Below are 18,761 nucleotides of genomic sequence, written 5' to 3'. Positions count from 1 at the left end.
TCAAGCACCAAACTCAAGGGATGAACCAGTGTTGTGTCTGCACATAAAAGACAACTTTGCAAAGAATCTATTTAAATTGTATCTTTAGGCCATTTGTTAGTAGCAGCCTGTTGCAAAAACAGATAACTTGTTCCACTTGTTTAGTTGAATCTATGAAAAATGCCAAAGATAAGACAGTTTGACAGGAATAAAATAGTATTTTTTTCATGATGATTCCCGAAGAGGCATTAGCTGAAAACTTATCTCCACAATGTTTGCAGTAAGTCCTTGAAAAAGTTGTGAAAGTGGAGGACAAAAGAACAAGTTTCAGATTTAAAAAACAATTTACAGCAGATGAGCAGTGTCTGAAAGTCGTGTTTTTAAGAAACAAGAGGAATAAAATCCAGCAAAGACCCTGGCACAGGACTGCAGAGATGCATCTGTACCTTCAGTTGATTCATCTGCAGTTCACTGAAGCCTTATCAGACATAGTCTCAGTGGAAGGGTGGCTGTCAGCCATTCTTAATGAAGAGAAACAGAAAGAAAAGGCTGAAGAAATTGGACTGAGCATCAATCCTATAAAGTGAGTGTCTACAACCACCTGTTAAGTACAGTGGAGGCTCTGTCATGGTTTGGGGTAGTATTTTGGCCAGTGGTGTTGGAGATCTTGTCAAAATTGATGGAATTATAAACGCAGAAAAAACACCATTAAATTTTGATCCACCTTGCAATGCCATCTGACTGCCAACGGCTTAATTTTGCATCATAACAAAGATCACAAACACACTGCTAATGCAATAAAAGCAAACCTGGATAGAAGAACACACAGTGGAACTCTATCAGTCATGGATTGGCCTCCCCAGAGTCTGGACCTCAGCATTATTAAGCAGAGAACAAAACAAAAAGGCAGAAACATCCAAAGAAGAGCTTTGAATATCCTTCAAGAAGCCTATTAATGAAGACTACTTAAAGAAATGACAAGAAAGCTGCCTAAGAGAGATCAGACTGTGTTAAAGAATGAAGGTCGTACCAAATATTGACTTTCAAGCTCATTAGACTCGTACAGACTCTGTTTTTACCTTATATACTGTATTTACATAAATGTTTTCACGTGTTTCAATGAATCACTGCATCCATTTCCCATTTTTGTACCAAAATAAAAGAGAAATGAGGAGTTTCTCAAAACTTATGCACAGAATAAAGTTGTCCTATTTTCGGTTTGCATAGGTCTTAAATGTTTCAGTGCAAGTCTTTGAAGCACACAAATGCTTTAGTTCTTGCAAAGGTGCTGCATCATTCAGGTTGTGCTTCATAGTGCACCAAACTCTTTGAGGTTGTTTTCCTTTTTGTAAAAACAGTTAATGGAAACAATCGCCTGATAGAATACATTAAGTAGTTGTTAGCACAAAATTACAAAAACCCTTGGGTTGGGTGGGAATCGGTTCATTTCCATCCCAAGTTGGGTTTCAAGTTTAATTTAAAGTGGTCATTAAGAAATCTGAACTTTACCTTGGTTGTGGACATGTTTGAAGAGTGTTAGGAGTGAGCAAGAATACATACAGGCATAGTATTTACTTGTTAGCTTTTTCCATTCCCCAGTGAATTTATTTGTTTCCTCCTTTCCTTTTTTAATGCTCCCAATTGTATTGATCCTATTAGCTCCACCTCTGCCTCACCTGTTGCTTTTATCAGTTTTCAGCCCTTGTTTTAAGCTGCCTTCCATCTCATCCTGAACACACCACTGGCAGCAGCTGCTGCCAAATAAAACTGATTTGACTTTGACTTTAAAAAACCCCACTCACATACGTGTCGGGGTTCCCTTACATACTTTGAAATGATCTTTAGAGAAGTCTCTGAACCTTGGCTTCAGCAGAGAGCTGATCAGTTATAGCTCAGGCCAGGTTCTGGCTGTATCCGCATGAACAACGACGAATAGTAAATCTTGCAGCGTGAGTCTGTTTCTGTGTTGGGGTTGCTCATAACTGCAGGGAAAACTCTGCAAACTTTGAATGTTTGGAAAGTTTTCTGTTGATTGTGAATATTTTTCTCCCAGATTTCTGTTCTTGTTGCTGTTTGTGGCAAACTTTCACTGTTCCCTGTTGCCTACAGTACACATCTGCATCTTCACTGAAGTCCTGTTTGCTGCTTTATGCACATTTTCTGCTTGTGCATATGCTTATGACAGCTGAAATACAAATTTTCAAACTTAATATGCTTTTCATTATCATCTGTCATACATATTTATATATTTTTACAATGCTGGAGGTGTAACATGGGCAAAGTTTCAAATAATGAGTTCCTGTTTATGTGCAAGTAATCCCTGTGAGGCAAAAATTCTAAAAACTTTCATCCAAAGCAATTTTAGTGGAATCCACTAATAATAATTTTAAAAAGGAAATAATTATAATGGAATGCCTGTAAAATCTATATTATGTTGTTTTCAGAAGTTTTCGGGTTTTCTGTGCATCCCTTGGGGTATCCTGTGGGGAGTGCTTTGGGAGCATGGGGTGTTTGGCCTGTTGTTACAGGGCATTCGGTCCCTGTACACCTGCAGAGATAGCTTGGTTCATATTTCTGGCAATAAGTGGGACTCATTTCCATTTGGTCCTGGACTTCTCCATTCATAGTTTTTATGGACAGAATATCTATCCATAACCAATGATTTTCCCTTGAAGGTTGGCTGAGCTGTCCCTTAAAAATAGGGTGAGGAGCTTGGTAATTCAAGTGGGACTCGGAGTAGAACTCCTGCTCTTCCGCATCAAAAGGAGCTAGTTGATGTGGGTTGGATATCTGACTAGGATGCCTCCTGAGCACCTCTGAGGCAAGATATTGCGAAACATGTCCTACCAGGAGGAGGCCTGGGACTCGCTGGAAAGAATCCTGGGTCTCAGCTGGCTTGGGAATGACTCAGTGTTAAATGATAGAAATTAATGGATGGATTCATGGATTTCAAAATTCAAGATCTTAAGGTTCTTGTGTTAGGTCCTTCTAACCCTAGGAAGCTTTTTGTTTTTCCTCTTTTGTTCATTCAGATCCAGAGCAGAGACCTTCTACCCAGAGAGGAACACAAGCAGAAAGTGAAGAACATGATAGAGGAACTCGGAGAGCCCGATGAGAGCTGCAGACACAGTCAGTCCCACGATGTCCTGTATCCTTCACGTGAAGTGAAACACATGCACACCGTTGAACTTTGCTAACACAAACAGCCTCTGAACATGCCTCTGTAAGCAGGAAGTGCTGCAGAAAGCAGTAACCCACACAGTAAAGCACATTAGGAAACTCGTACTTTAACATCAGCATCTTCATTGATTTTTCACTGGCAGTTTAATAGATGCCTGTGTTGAACAACACACGCTCTACTGTACATTCATAGTCAGCATGTCATCTGTCATGCTGGCTGACTCCCTCTACTCTACTTACATTTTTCTGCTAATATTAATAATAAACAAATACACAACATATACGTGGAAATAGTAGTTCATTAAAAACACAGTGCATTCAGGCTCAGTAAAGCTGGTAGCAGTTTCAATTTGTTTCTTAATTTAAATGTTCTATCTTTCATCTTCACGCCCACTGCCCCCTCTCACTTTGCTCATTGCTCCTTGACGCTTATCTTCAGACATGTTGGAGACGTGCCCCTCTGCCTGTCTGACTTTGTGCTTTAGACAGGACATCGATTTTGAAAGTTCTTCACCTTGCTCATTTGTTGCATCCGTTTGTTTGACTGTTTCTGTTGTGCTCCTAAAACAATACAACCTGTAGTTTCACAGCGTTCTAGCAATCTGACTGACTGCATGCATTTGTTCATAGAAGCTAGTTCATATTTGCAGCAGTGTTAAAGAAAACAAACATCTTGAATTATAAGTGCATCAATAAATCACTTGTTTTTGTTACAGGTCAACGTTGCTGCTTTTTTGTCTGATGTGGTAGCACTGACAAGCTAATCAACCTTTCCTCTTAAGAAAATGATTTTTGTACTTTAACATATTTCCATCATATATGCAATGTTACAATAGTAGTTATTGTTGTTATAAAGCATGCCCAAAGTTTAAAATATATTAAGCATATATACATTAACCCCTTTGAACCAGGTGCTCACGGTTAAAAAAGTACTCAGGATATGCCTAATATGGTCATCTCAGGCACAGAGCTCTGACTGTGAACACAGAAGCCTGGTAGAGCTGGTCATCTAATAATGGAAAGGTTGATGGTTCTATCAGAGGGTGCTCTAGTCTCTAGTCTGCATTCCTAAGTGTCCTTGGGCAACATATTGAACCCCATGTCGCTCTCTGATGCGTTCATCGGATATGAATGTGTGAATGTTAGGTAGAAAGCACCGGGTGTAGACAAAAGTACATGTATGAAAGGGGGTGAATGGCTGAATGAAGCATGTTGTATCAAGCCCTTTGAGTGCTAGAGTAGAGTCGCAAAGCATTATATAAGAACAAGTCCATTTAGCATTTATCTAGACCGTCTGTTTGCCGGGGGCAGCCAATTAGAAGGCGTTAAAGGAGAAATGTTAAAACAGCTTATTACAGGCAGAGAGTGAATCTTTTTAGACCAGGACACTGCTAATAAAAAAAACACTGTCTAAGCTGCAGGTGAGCAGCTCTGCTCGGGGAATTAACTCTCTCGCTTTCCCACCTAGAGTTTCTTCTGCCAGGATTTAACCACATTAATGTGAATTTCTCTACCCCATCCACACCTTCTCAAAGTGTCAGGTGATGGGAGTACGACTCCCTGTAGACCACTGTGTGTGGCAGTGGTTGTGAGGTGGACAAGCTGCCAGAGAGCAGCTGTCGGCGAAGTGCTTGAGAGCCATGTGGGATATAATTGCAGGGTAAAACGTCTCCTGTGGTCTATTTTTGAACTGTATGGCCACTGATGGGCTCTCAGGCTTTAGGCTACTGCAAGAAAATCAATCGTTCATTGTACCATCGGGTAGCTCCAGTGTGTTTCTTTACTTCTCACTGGCAGCTCATTAAGTGGCAATGGTGGGGTTCTTATATGATCGCACAGTCCCTTTTCACGTCCAGTTGACTTTTAAATTGCTGTCACAGCCAGCTTCCAGAAAGGCAAGTTTTCATTAGCATAGCCAACCCTAGCTGCAAATAAACTACCTAACATGCTCGCTTACTCCGCCCTGCTGCCATCTTTATAAAATACCTCGGGAGTGGCTGGACAGCATCATAATCCCCGGGGAAACTGAGCATAAACCGAACGCAGCCCCTTATCCCCACGCTCTGGCGGTGTCTCCCTCTAACTCCTCCGTGTGGAAACCGCACTCCTCCTCCTCCGTGTTTAGCGCCCGCTCGCTGTCATTCGTCCAAGACGAGCCAGCCGGTGCGATCGTGGCACTGGCAGAGTGGAGCAGCGAGAGCCGCATGTAAATGAACGCCTCCACCTCCGTTGTTGTCACCTGAGGATCCAGAGGAGAACAAACTCACTGTCCCGTCTACCTCATCGGCGAGCCGAGCTCTTTTTCTGTCTTTGTTCACGCTCGGAGCGGAGATAAAGAAGGTTCAACTGCACTCTTTACTTTGGAGCAAACGCCGCTCGCTAATCGCTGCCTTGTGGCGCTGTCGTTTCTCGCTACAATACGGTGAGTGGACCTCGAGTTTGGTGGCTGTAGTGTCCAGCAGAGCTCTATCTGCCGGGGGATCTGCTGTGCTGGCCGCTGGCTGGCTGGCGGATCCGCCGGAGCGTACAGCTGCGATGACAGGAGGCATCGATTTGTCGACTTTAAATACTTAATTTACAAAAGTGAGCCCCTAGTTGGGAAGTCTTCTATAAATAGTTGTATATCATTGAGATGTTGGTGTATAATACCACTGTATGTAGCCGTGCATCCAAGATACAAAAAGCGTGTAATTCTCCGTTTAGAATATAAATAGTTGCTCAGTAGTTGGGTACAGACAGCCGTGCAGCTGTGGGAAGCCAGGTCAGGTAGGGGACATGCAATCAATTAAACAATCTGTAGCTGATGGTGCATGTGACAGTCTTTATCCACCATCACCATTACGCATGTCCGTCCCTCTGTATGAATGATGACAGAAGGAGAGCCTCTAGGATGGAAGCAGAGAGAGAGAGAGAGAGAGAGAGATGATGTGTCAGTCCTTGAACCTCAAGCCTCCCACAGCAGGCTGGCAGCCTGAGGGGAACCGGGCTCCACTCCTGCTGCACATCCAGCTGTCTGAAAGGCATCTTGCTTTTTTCCCATCCTCTCTGGAGCGCTGTTCACCTCAAGGGTCAGCTGTGGCTCTTGAAATGAATGCTGCAGAGCAGGCTTGTTTGCGGGTCGGACTTCTTTCTCCTCCTTGATTGAAGATTATCATCTTTCATCACACTGGTGAAAATTGGATACATGTTTTCAACAATACAGTCAGAGCGGTTCTTCTTCACGTGTGATTAGATAATGTAACCTACTTTACTGACAAAGCTGGAACCTGGATCTCCCACACAGGAAATCAAACTTCAGCCTCTTTGCCCCAAAGAGGTTGTTGCTAGCAGCTCCAAGCCAAGAGATTTACGTGGGCTCACACGACTTCAGCAAGAACCACTCTGCCTCTGCCTCCAGACCTCCCCGACACATCTCACCAGCTCGAGTGCCGGAGGGACAGACGGCTTCGGAACCGAGCCTCCCACCTTGGATGCTGAACATCTCCCCTGAAGTTTCTTCATTCCAGGACTCAGCAGGGGAGAATATGAAAGAAAGCGTTTTGCAGATCAGCTGGGTTGTCCTAACAGTGTTCTAGTGCATGCACTGCTTTGAGATCAATTTTGTTTATATGTGCACCAAAAAAAGAAAAGGGTTGGTTAAAGACCGATGAGAACCCCTGCAGGGATCTGACGATCCCTTTTGAGCAGCACATGATGGCGATGGCCAGGTGAACTCCCTCCCTCAGCTGGTTTTACTCCTGTAGTAAGACAGGCTGGGGGTGCAGGGATGCAGGTAATGACTGTTGTGTAAGTTCTCTCTCACAGAGCAGCATCATTTTTAAGGGGAGCTTAAAGTTAACATTAATGTCAGCAGATGATGATTTTTGCATAGTTTTGTGCTTCACACTCCTTTCAGTTCCACTCAGGACCGAGCCAAGTGCCCTGGAATTAGTGACGTGCCCATCCTGTGTAATCAGGGTTGCCTGTTTACAGTTAATGGATGCACTTCTGCACTGCCCGTGCCACATTAGAAATGATTGATCCTGCCTTAATGCCCTTCCTACATCACTTCTTACGGCCTCAGCACTTTGCCCCTCTGTGCGGAAACATCAGCAGCTCCCGGTTATGCGTATTGACGGTGATGACCTTTTCCCTCATAAATATCTGTCAGAGCTACATGGCTGCCTGCTAGGAGGCACACAGGAACATCAAATAACCCGACAAGCTGCTGCTACTACCAGAAAGAGAACCCCCACCCGTCTCTGGCTGTTATCGAGAAATATTGAGGCTTTCGACCAGCACTTAAGGATATTTAGTGCAGCATTTCTCAGAAAGCTGGGAAGCTACCCAAAAGATGTTCTCAGAATGCACAAATTGGCCTTAATCGAACATTGTCTTCACTCAGCTGTCTGCAGGAACGCCGGTTTCTGCTGACTCCGTATGAACAAAGTTGTTTTTGAGTTTTATTTTTAAAATAAATGACCCCAGAGACTGGCAGGGAAAGCCAAAATGAAATAGGGGGAAAAAAATCTGCTTTCATTTTTCCGGAAATAATACACCGACGCTGCCGTTAAACAGTAGAATGAGTCAGTATGAAATGCTCATTGTTTGTCTGCGTTATCAGCGTGCCGTAGATGTACAGGCAACGTTGAGAAGCAGATGGGGTTTCTTTCTTTCCCTGTTCTGATTGGAGCAAGTTCTCTTAAGGGTGCTCACTTTAGTCTAAATTAATATTCACGCCCTGAAACATTTGCTCCCTTTCCCGTTCCTTGAGATTTGAGAACAGGCACCCCGGGTTTGTAAAGATTAATCCAGTCAGCGCAGAAATCGAGTATCCCGTGCTCATTATCTGTCATTCCACAGCCGCCTCCTCTATCTTGCACTAGTTCTCCCATCTGTGTGTCTTTGGGTTTCACCGCTGTGCCTTAGCAAAAGGTAGATGAAATATTCACCAGGAAAGCTGTTGTTTCCCTCAGGGTCTCCAACTCCTCTACCCCACCCCCTTCTTCCAAACGCTCCAACGCCCCTCCCTCCTCTCCTCCTCTTCCCCCCCGCTGCTTCTCCTAATATTACTCTCCCTCCATCCTATCTGTACCCCACTGAATCCCTCTGATAGTATCATTGATGGAGCCCCTGCTAAATTATGCATGGATTAGATGAATTATATCTTGTAGCTTTTCATCTACATGTCCTCTCCCTGCCTCCAGTTACTTTTGTTTTCTGCTAATGTTTTCTTTAAAAAAAAAAAAAACTTTATTTTTTGGCTCGCATCGAATCCTCCTTTGATGAGGTCCTATATTTAGCTGTTGTATTTATCTTCTCACTTTCATGCCTCCCTTTGAAACGTACCAAAAAAAGAAAAAAGCCTTGGAGGACGGGGACAGTTGCGACAGGATCAGAATGATATAGAAGACCGCCGCTTTTGAATAGAGAGGGCAGAGGACGGGCAAGAGCAGACCGGGCACCTGCTACAGAGACTGTAAAAGTTCCTCTGGGGATTATGCAAGTGCCAGACATCAGATGTGTCTTAAAAGGAACATACGGAGGCCCTCTTCAAATGCCGGCTACCCTCTGGTGTTCTATATTGACCACTTATCCCCAACATGTCTCCGTATTTCACATATTCCACAAGTATCACACGAGAGAGCACGAGCCCATCTAGTAGCTCTGGAAGGAGAAAAATGAATGAATGGAGAAGAAAGCTGTGTTTGCTGGCTCCATGTGAAAGCGTAGCGAGTCAGGCAAGCTGAAAGGATCTAATCAGGCGACTGTGTGACAATATTCTGCTGTGGAACAATGTCTGATGGCTCATCATCCCTGTTTTCAGAAGAGTGCCTCTCTGCCACCCCCTGCTGACCATGCGGAGTGTGGGTGCAGTGGTCCTGGCGCTCGCCGCTGCCGCACTCAGCTCGGCAGACTCCGACACGCACCGACCGAGACACGACTCCAACCTGGAGATCTGTATCCTTCTGCTGACGGCGTGCAGAGCTGCCGCCAAATGCTGTCCGCTGATGTCTGTGTGTGTGTGTGCAAGTCACTAAGTGTTGAACTTAAGCATCTTCACGGGTGTGTCTCTCTTGATGTAGAGAGCGTTTGTCCTCCTGACCTCCTCCTGTCAGACAAGCGGCTGTTTGAGACCAAGAGGAAAGATCAGCTGAATGCACTCAAGAATCTAGTAGAGCTGAACGACATCAACCAGCAGTACAAGATCATAGACATCATGCTCAAAGGGCTCTTCAAGGTACAGTGTGTATGTGTGTGTGTAAGACATCATATAGTGCCTGGGAAGCAGCAAGTCAAGCACAGACAAGGCCACTAGCATCAGAGAGCAGGCGCTCTGAAGCTCGACCTGCCTGGTGTTTCCAGCAAATTGAAGGATAAGAACGTTTGTAGCTCAATAGAGAATCAAAAGCTCTAAAATCCACCGCATTCAGCAGCGCGTGAGCTCGCTTTTCATTTGAATCTGAATTCATGCTGCTTACAGGTGCCATTCACTTGCACCAGACTGGGAGCTGTGATTTTACTGTAGGCCTCCATTTCCCAGCGGGCAGCTATGCATGTATCTGCATCACTCTCAAGGAGAACGAGCAGAGTCGACCTTCGGGGGCTGCAAAACATTGTCAGCACTTCTATACGTCTGCGTGTGTGTGAGCCAGCGTATCTATTCTGTGCAGTGTCCACACAGATCACGCGTTGACTGTAACGTCTGTGGGAGGTGGTGTGTAAAATGTCATAAGAATAACAATCGTAGCACGTAGATGGGAGTACATAACCCTGGAGATTGAGCTCTCTTTCTCTCTTAAGGTGTTGGAGGACTCCCGACAGGTCTTGGTTGCGGCCAACATGCAGCCCGATGACCCCTTCCCCATGGACGATAAGATCAAAGAAGGTCTGATTCGCTTTTAAATCTCAGCTGTTGCCTTCTCTCTTGCTCTCGAGTGTTTTTCACACACTGATTCTGTCTCCAACACCTCTGCCTGGGTTGTCTTACGCTCTGTTACCCATCTCAAAAAAACCCCCACTTCTGCCTGGTGTTCATCATCCCATCTTTATCCCCTTCAGTGCGGTCTGAGTGTGCTCCCCCAGTAAAACCTTGAGCTGTTTTCCTCCCTTTGTTCTGTTAAGCATCATTTTCACCGTGCGCTATATACATGTGCATATTCATATTCTGTTTCTGTCCTGCAGCTTATTCCCACGTAGTGGAGAATACAGCGTTCTTTGGCGACGTGGCGTTGCGTTTCCCCCGTATCGTCCACCACTACTACGACCGGAACACCGACTGGAGCAGCCTGCTGCGCTGGGGGCTGAACTTCTGTAACCAGACGGGGGTTTTCACAGGAGGAGCCCACCAGCACGTCCTCACACTTGTAAGACCTGCCGCAGCCTTTTTATTAAGGGTGTCAAAAAAAATGTTTCTGGTTTCACTTTTTCTCATTTCGATCGTGTGGATTTAGAAGAGATTTGTCGACGTCTCGCTGAAGACTGAGAGTTGTTGCAAAAGCTGAAAGAAAATGATTCAGATCAAAATCTAACTACCTAATTCTTCCTTTGCCAGTGCTCCACTAAGTTTCATGAGATTCAGCGTGATTGATCTTGCAGTGATTGCATACCGCCGCTTCAGCTCACGCCTTGGATTAGAAAAGAAAACATCTCTCTGCAGGAGGATATAATGGAAATATTCAAAACACAGCGAGAAAACAGTGCGTTACAAACCGTAGCACAGTGATGTAAATGTGTCTGGCACAGAGCAAAAGAATAGTTGAGGTTTACAGTGATTCTTCGGCTCCTAATATCCAGCCTTATCCCTGGCAGCGTGTTTAAGGCTCAGCGAATTCTGAAATCTATAGATTCTTGCAAAAGCAACAATAATGGTGCGATGGTAGTAGATTAATATCTCCAGAAGCGAAAAAGCTGCACTGGCTAAAAGAAGGAGTTCAATATCTCAGGGTCTTGCTCACGAGTGGGAGCAAAAGGCGAGCTTGACGGACAGATCGGTTTGGCATCACCAGTGATGTAGACTCTGAGTCTGCTTCACTGTGGTGAAATGAGAGATGAGCGTAAAAGCGAAGCTGTCGATTTATCGGAGCACCTACGTTCCTGCGCTCACCTGTGCCCGCAAGCTCCGTGTGGCGACTGAAAGAATGAGACTGCAGATAGAAGGGGTGGAAATGAACTTTCTCTCAAAAGGTGTCAGGGCTCTCCCTTACAGACTGGATAAGGAGAGCGGTCATTCAGGAGGGGCTCAGAATAGAGGTACTACTCCTCCACATTAAAAAGGAGCCAGTTGCTTGGAAACGCCTCGGTGTCACCCCAGAAGAGCTGGAGGAAGTGGCCGGTGAGAGGGAGGTGGGCCTGGGTAAATGGCAAGGGATGGAAGGGTGGAAAGAACCTTTTATTTTGGAAAACAATACTCAAATATCGAGGGTTTTTTTTCCCCCAGATTTGTTTTGTTCTATAAATACAGTTCTTATCTCCCACTCGCTATTGAAATTTAAATGAATTTAGATAATGCTTACCAATAACTGCCCAAACTGCCCACCTGCATTTCAAAGTGGCTGCTCAGTGGCTTCTAGATCAGTTTTAGCCACACGTTAAACAGAAGGCACATTCTCATAAACCACAAGAGGTTATCTTTTCAGCAGAAGTGCCATCTGTGCATCATTAGCTATACCAAACAGGAAAAAATGACTTTAAAAAAAAGGGTGACAGTTCTCTGGAAACCTGGTGGGTTTGAAGAGTGATGCAATCTCATGTCATGTAAGTGTGGAGTTATCAGTCATCAGTGTCAGCCAGCGTGTCAGATATTTCTGTAGAAATTGAAATTTGGCCTTTTAAACTTTAAAGACCAAAGGCGTCTAACTGGTGTTTCCTTGTTTAATGTGCGGGTTAATGAACTAAACTCCTGCAGGATTAATCTGTGACCTTAGCAATGTGCCAAGAGGATTATGAAGTGGATTAATTCTGAGGCTCGAAGCAGCAGCAGCAGCAGTTTTGCGTCCTAAAAGTGTGCGTTCGACCCTCGCTTAACCCCACGCTTGGTTTCCGACTCCCTCGTCTCTATTTCATCCACCTCCATGAGCGGTAAATAATGAAGAATGAGCTCTAATACTCACAAGGAATGTGGTTTAAATTGCATCAGAGCGCTTCTTAGCTGTAGCATAAGTGATGTGACGTTTCTTAGCTCTTTTTGAAGCAAGCATTATGTATCATCTCCCCCTCTTTTCTTTCCTCTGCCATCTTTCCTATTCTGCTCACCTTGCAGATGTCACAGGAACTGGGAATAACAGAGAAATCCCCAGACTTTATAAACCCGTACCGCACAGAGAGAGATGATGTGAGTACGCTGCGTACATGCTGTTCTACACTTTGCCATCATCCATTATTATTCTAGCCTGATACCTGGTAACAGCTTTCTTAATACCCCGGAGACTCTCTGGGTACACCTTTGCAACCAGCAGGAGTAGAAACACATGCAGATCTTTGCTTTGTTTTTCGTAGAAATTCTCTAAGAAAACACAGCCTCTCTCACATCGCGACTTTGATCTCCCCGCACCCTTTCTTATCTGCCGCAGGTGCTTCACACAGCCGAGGCTTTCCAGAAGATCCTGAGGGAGGAGGAGAAGAGGAGGAGGAAGGAGGAGAAGAGGAAAGAGATCAGGAAAGGCCCTCGCATATCCCGCTCTCGCAACGAGCTATAGCGCTACACCTCATCGAGCGCGAAGAGCAGAGGAGAGGGAGGAGGAGGAGGAGATGAGAAGGCGCGTACACTCGCAGTCCACAAGGGGTGGCTTGACTTGTAGACTCTGGTGACAGTGAAGAAAAACAAAAAGCTGCCGTCACTTGTACAAAAGCCAGGTGCTCGAGAGAGAGAGAAAACCTCAATGTGACACAAAAATGTAAAGTGGAGGAGGGGGTTCGTCCAGATCTGAGAAAAGCCTGAGCTGCTGTAAGTCAGCAGTTCTTTAGAATTTGGGGGGGAAGGAAAAAATAACAAGAGAAATAACTCTCTGGAGATGAAGTTAAGGCAAACTCATTTTTGATAACTTGAAGCTTATGTAACTGAACTTTGGGATATTAATTAATTTTAGTCTAATCGTTTTTCTTCAAAACTTTGCGAAGCCCCCGCTGTACTGTGTCTGGTCTCGGTTTAATGTATCTAAAATCCCATACGCTTCAAGTAGGTGCAATTGCCAAATTTGACCTTTTGAAAATGTGGCGTGTTTATGGTTGGGTTGGGCTCGACCGCTGATTGAATATTATCTTTCATTATTTCTAAGAGCTGTTGAATTTCTCAAAGGATGTTTGTGAATAGGCAGATTTACATTCCCACTGCTGCTCAGAATTAATAAGGACACATCATTATGTTGCGTTTGCCTGAAGGATGGCGTAATGATAAAGATTACCATGGGTTCATTTTTATGTCTGCTATTTTATTTCCATCTGAGGGACTCATTTGAGATTTTTTTTTTAATTGACCATATAGTTTTTTCTGCCTTAATGAGCCTTCACATTATTTTTATCCTGTCAACCTGAAATACAACATGTGACCATTCATCTAGCAGTCCCTCGTCTTTAACCTTTTTCCCCATATTTTTCCCCTTTTTAAATTGACACGTTTTGTGGATTCAGAGCTACACAATTGAGACTGATGTAATTTTCATATAGTAATAATGACTGTTATGAAAACTATATGTATATTCAGAGAAAAATATCATTGCTGCAGAATGAACAAGCCATTTTGTTAACACGTGTAATGAAATAAAGTGACTCTGATACATAAGGAAGAAAATTATATATATATAATATATTTGTACTTCATGTGGCTTCATACTGTAGGGATGTCAATCTCATTTTACATTGTGGGCCACGCACAGCCCTCTTTGACCTTAAACGGCTGGACCAGTGAAAGTACAAAATAAATAATAAAAATAAAATTACAGAAAAAGCTCCGGTAGTTCATTATACAGACTGTCACTGTACTTAATATACATCCATCCATCCATCTTCATCCGCTTATCCGAGGTCGGGTCGCGGGGGTAGCAGCCTAAGCAAAGAGGTCCAGACCTCCCTCTCCCCAGCCACCTCCTCCAGCTTGTCCGGGGGAATACCAAGGCGTTCCCAGGCCAGCCGAGAGATATAATCTCTCCAGCGTGTCCTGGGTCTGCCCCGGGGCCTCCTCCCGGTGGGACATGCCTGGAACACCTCGCCCAGGAGGCGCCCAGGGGGCATCCTTGCCAGATGCCCGAACCACCTCAGCTGGCTCCTTTCGATGTGGAGCAGCAGCTGCTCTACTCTAAGCCCCTCCCGGATGGCCGAACTTCTCACCCTATCTCTAAGGGAGAGGCCAGCCACCCTTCGGAGGAAGCTCATTTCCGCCGCTTGTATCCGCGATCTCGTTCTTTCGGTCACTACCCACAGCTCGTGGCCATAGGTGAGGGTAGGGACGTAGATCGACCGGTAAATTGAGAGCTTCGCTTTTACACTCAGCTCCCTCTTCACCACGACGGACCGGTGCAGCGTCCGCATTACTGCAGCCGCAGCCCCAATCCGTCTGTCGATCTCCAGCTCCCTTCTCCCATCACTCGCGAACAAGACCCCGAGATACTTGAACTCCTCCACTTGGGGCAGGAACTCATCCCCGACCCGGAGTGGGCACTCCACCCTTTTCCGGCTGAGAACCATGGCCTCAGATTTGGAGGTGCTGATCCTCATTCCCGCTGCGTTACACTCGGCTGCGAACCGCTCCAGTGCGAGCTGGAGGCCCTCACCCGATGAAGCCAACAATAATATACAGGTTTTGTTAATTCACAAAAAATGTCTCTTTTTTTTTTTCTTTTTTTTTTTTTTTTACTGTGTAATTTACCTGTCATTTAATTTTTTATCTGTTAATTAATTGCTTTTAGTAAGAATGGCAACGGGGCTGGGCTTTATCAATAGGAAAAACTGTAACACAAACTCTATACAAAGATTCAGGGCTTTATATGTGACAACTCTACACTTTGGCGTTTACTCAATTTGTATAATAGCAAACAAAAGGTTACCGGTTCGAGCCCCGGAAGACACACAAATCTCTTGCTATTGTGTCAGGATGGAGGTAAAAAAAAAAAAAAAAAGAAGAAGAAAGTAATCTTCCAAATCAAGCGTGAACATGAGAGCGGCTGAACGCAACCCCCTCTGTGCTCCACAGACCTGCTACATTTGTTTTTGTCGAGCAGATGAACCGACAGAGGGCAGGAAACCATCAAAGACACAAAGTCCAGTGTTTGCATTTCATATGCGGGCAGAACAGTTTGACTTCAGCCCGTCTGTGGCCGCATGTAGAGGATGAAGGGGAAGCTGGCATGCAGAGAAGAAACGGCCTTTTAGTCTCTCTGCGAAATGTTTCATCATTTGTACTGTGGTAAGATCACTCTTTGATGTTTCTGTCAAAGTTAGCGACTTGCTAACGAAAGCTAAGCTAAAGCTGTTAACGTGCTAAGGCTGAATTATTAGCAGGCAGTCTAATTAACGAGATTAAAGCGTGAGCTCTTCATTCGACATTTGATTTTTAGTTTCAGGGTATGTTGTCACTGGGTGGTGTTAAAGTTAGACATTTAATGTAACCACCTAGTGGATGTTGCTAGCTTCGCGTCCCTCTTGCCTGTAGCTAGCCTATTGCTGTTTTGTTTATGTGCAAGAAGCTTCCTGATGCTCTCACTTGACAAAGCTCATTACATTGCTGTTATCTTTCCCAACGACACAAAGTGGAGATAATACAAGCCTTGGTTGCTGTCTGCTTTTCCATTGGTCATTACATTTGCAGTGAACATTTCAAAAAAACATTTACAGTAGTCTGAGCGTTAACGCCAAACGTTTTCTGCTCCTAATGTTCTGTTAGAAGACGAGGAGGGGAACAAGGAACCAGTACACATGGAGGGTGAGAAGGAAGGAGTCGACTCTGAGACCATGTGTAGCGAAGACCTCAGACTGGTCCTTGTTGGAAAGACCGGATCTGGCAAGAGTGCATCTGGGAACACCATCCTGGGCCGCAGGCAGTTCCTGTCACAGGTCAGCGCCAGCTCTGTCACTCAGATTTGCGAGATGGGAAACACTGAGCTCGCTGAAGAAGATGGCCGGGCCGTCCCACAGAGGAGAGTGAGGCGAATCATGGTTGTTGACATGCCAGGCTTTGGAGACACTCACCTCAGTGTGGAGCAGATTCATGCAGAGATTGCCAAATGCGTGTCTCTCTCTGCCCCTGGCCCCCACGCTTTCCTCCTTGTAGTGCCAATAGGACGATACACAGACAACGAGAACCAGGCTGTTTGTGAGCTGGCCAAGATATTTGGGGAGGATGCTGTATTTCACCATACAGTGGTTCTTTTTACAAGGGGGGATGACCTAGAGGGAATGGGGATAGAAGAATATCTGAACATGACTGCACCTCCTGGGCTGAGGGCTCTGATAGACAAGTGTGGGGGTAGGTACCATGTGCTCAACAACAAAGACCCCAGTAACACAGCACAGGTTAAAGAGCTCTTGGTGAAGGTAGACAGTATGGTGAGGCAGAGTAACGGAGGGTTTTATACTAACATTATGTTTTTAGAGGCAGAGGCTGCAATCAGGGAGGAGCAGAATAGGATTTTGCGAGAGCGAGGGCAAGCAGATGGTGAAGACCAAGAAGGAAGTAACTGCAGAACTGATGAGGGAGCTAAACTTGCAAAAAGAAGGAAATGTGTTTTAGAGTCTGACATAGCAGGAAGCAGCGAGAGAGGATTACAAGAGCTCCAGAGGAAAGGGGTAGAAAGAGGAAGTGAAGATGATCTTAGGGTGGAGAAATGGGCAAAGGAGAGCAGAAGCAGTCCTTTCAGCCTGCTGAGAGACCAGATCAGAGGCCGACATCAGGGCCATGGCAGAGCTGTCAGCCGGCGGCCATCTGTTCGGTCGTCACTAATTCGTTTCAGGAGGGAAGCCGCGCTCTCTCCCATGGTGCTGGAGAGAGTTAAGGTCCTGGTGGCTGCTGGAGCCACTGGCATGGCAGTTGGGGCAGTTTTTGGAGCGGCTGCCCCTTTGGCAGCCGCAGCTGGGGCATCTCTTGTTGGGAACTCGGTTGGTTTTGCTGCAGCTCAGTTAGCTGGGATGTCTGTGGCGGGAGGCTCAGGTGTGGGGAACGCCGTGGGCGCCATAGTGGCAGCAGCCTCGGGGAAAACTGCAGTGGCTCTAGGCGCAGCAACAGGTGGCGTTCTGGGTAGTTCTGTTGGAGTCATTGCTAGCGCTGAGGCTTCCAGTCCTGCAGAAGGTGCTTTAGATACCCTCAGCCAGGTTAGTATCATAGGGGCCACTGCAGTCGGGGTGGCGGCCGGTGTGGGATGCACCATGGCAGGTGGGGCTGCTTTAGGAGCAGCTCTGGAGGGAGCAGCTGCCCTCGGTGGAGCTGAAACTGCAGCAGCAGCAGGAGTAGCTCAGGGTAGTTTAGTGTCAGGAGCCACTGGGACTCCTCAGTGTGCTGCCGCCTTAGCTCAGGAAGTGGCCGCTGGTGCTGTGTGTGGGGTAACAGGGCCCAGTGTGGCAACAGCAGCCAGCAGGGTTGCATCAGACCCGTGGGGCACCATGTCGACAACAGCGCGCATCCTGAGCGCGGTGGCCGAAATCGGCAAAGCTGCAGCCGGCATCGCCCTCGCTGGTGGTCTGGTGGTGAAAGTGGTGAAGGAAAAAGTGAGAAGCGGCACAGGAACGACGGAGGCTTCCTACTCAGAGAAGAAGTCTTATGAATTCTACTGGAACAAATAAATACAGGCTGAGCGTAGAGTCCAAATCCAGGATGTAAGAGATTTATTTTTCCACCTTCACAAGTAAACACCACACAACACAGTAGCTTACTGCAGTGAGGGATATTTTTACATGGATGTAAATGATTAAAGATGCACTGCTAGCAACAACATCTGTGTAATAAAGTTGTATGCGGTATTAATATGAAACCACTTTTTGAAAGAAAAGGTAGAAATTTCTTATTCTAAATGTTGGTTCAAGCCGAGGCTGAATAATCCATGACATTTGCACTTGTGTGGGACGACTGAAAGACATATTAGATGGGTGTTGATTCTGTTGTTTCTTATTTTTAAACATGTTCATTTCATTGCTGGTTGGTATTAAAACACACTTTAGTCCTTGAGCACACATCATACTTAAAAAAATAAATAAATACAGTGAGTATTATAAACAGAAAAAAGTCATCTTAAGCGCCTCATCAGTTTCCATAATGAATGATATGCAACGATTGGCTGGGTTTATTGTCACGTAATATGTAAACCGGGAGAGTTATCCAGTTATGTATTAACACAGGTTAATACAGGCAACACATCTGCTGGAAATGAGTCAGCAGTTCACTGATGTGTTCATGTTTTTGCTGTGAAATAAAAAAAATACAAATATTGTTGCAAGAACTAACGTTTTTGGCCTTCTTTTTTCCTTTTGTTGTGGTATTATATTTGTGTTATCTTTTTATAATGCCATATGTGTGGAGTTGATTTATTGGTTAAAAAGTACAACTATGGTTCTCCATTTGAAGAATTCTGCAAACACATTAGGTAAAAATGTGATGGTGCTTAGAATTAAGATCTGTGCCATTTTAAATGTGTAGATTT

The 18,761-nt window shown here is 45.2% G+C and overlaps 3 protein-coding genes across 7 annotated transcripts in view; all 3 read left to right on the top strand.

Annotated features, from left to right (window-relative positions):
- mei1 (meiotic double-stranded break formation protein 1) overlaps positions 1-3,874 on the top strand; it is a 67,499-nt gene extending 63,625 nt beyond the window's left edge. For all 3 annotated transcript variants that reach the window (XM_076882982.1, XM_004563047.2, XM_076882981.1), the window contains 2 exons: positions 3,012-3,127; positions 3,599-3,874. In XM_076882982.1, the coding sequence (XP_076739097.1) occupies positions 3,012-3,127; positions 3,599-3,644 (162 nt within the window). In that variant the 3' untranslated portion in view covers positions 3,645-3,874. The remainder of the gene's footprint in view (positions 1-3,011; positions 3,128-3,598) is intronic.
- Positions 3,875-5,156: 1,282 nt separating this feature from the next.
- ccdc134 (coiled-coil domain containing 134) lies at positions 5,157-13,918 on the top strand. Of its 2 annotated transcripts, none has more exons than XM_076882977.1 (7): positions 5,157-5,581; positions 8,969-9,099; positions 9,258-9,379; positions 9,943-10,027; positions 10,324-10,505; positions 12,401-12,472; positions 12,711-13,918. In XM_076882977.1, the coding sequence occupies exons 2-7, from the start codon at positions 8,997-8,999 to the stop codon at positions 12,834-12,836; spliced, it is 690 nt and encodes a 229-aa protein (XP_076739092.1). In that variant the 5' UTR covers positions 5,157-5,581; positions 8,969-8,996; the 3' UTR covers positions 12,837-13,918. The 2 variants fall into 2 exon arrangements, with proteins under 2 accessions (XP_076739092.1, XP_004563102.1); XM_004563045.4 differs by having other exon boundaries at positions 5,160-5,581; positions 8,966-9,099.
- Positions 13,919-15,172: 1,254 nt separating this feature from the next.
- On the top strand, positions 15,173-18,560 carry LOC101480034 (uncharacterized). 2 transcript variants are annotated; one of them, XM_004563043.5, is made up of 2 exons: positions 15,173-15,538; positions 16,019-18,560. In XM_004563043.5, exons 1-2 carry the CDS (start codon positions 15,517-15,519, stop codon positions 17,905-17,907), a joined length of 1,911 nt encoding a protein of 636 aa, XP_004563100.1. In that variant the 5' UTR covers positions 15,173-15,516; the 3' UTR covers positions 17,908-18,560. The 2 variants fall into 2 exon arrangements, with proteins under 2 accessions (XP_004563100.1, XP_004563099.1); XM_004563042.6 differs by having other exon boundaries at positions 15,184-15,538; positions 16,016-18,560.
- Positions 18,561-18,761: the final 201 nt, after the last annotated feature.

The sequence above is a fragment of the Maylandia zebra genome, linkage group LG4 (assembly GCF_041146795.1).
Source record: "Maylandia zebra isolate NMK-2024a linkage group LG4, Mzebra_GT3a, whole genome shotgun sequence".
Taxonomy (NCBI): Eukaryota; Metazoa; Chordata; class Actinopteri; order Cichliformes; family Cichlidae; genus Maylandia; species Maylandia zebra.
This window is presented reverse-complemented; position numbering and strand designations above follow the sequence as displayed.

What these genes read in the sequence shown, in the direction of transcription:
- ccdc134 (XM_076882977.1), top strand. Translation starts at nt 8,997, where the DNA reads ATGCGGAGTGTGGGTGCAGTGGTCCTGGCGCTCGCCGCTGCCGCACTC. An exon ending in TGCTCAAAGGGCTCTTCAAG is followed by an intron (nt 9,380 to 9,942) that starts GTACAGTGTGTA and finishes TTCTCTCTTAAG; the next exon opens with GTGTTGGAGGACTCCCGACA. An exon ending in ACCAGCACGTCCTCACACTT is followed by an intron (nt 10,506 to 12,400) that starts GTAAGACCTGCC and finishes CTCACCTTGCAG; the next exon opens with ATGTCACAGGAACTGGGAAT.
- LOC101480034 (XM_004563042.6), top strand. Translation starts at nt 15,517, where the DNA reads ATGTTTCATCATTTGTACTGTG. An exon ending in GTTTCATCATTTGTACTGTG is followed by an intron (nt 15,539 to 16,015) that starts GTAAGATCACTC and finishes ATGTTCTGTTAG; the next exon opens with AAGACGAGGAGGGGAACAAG.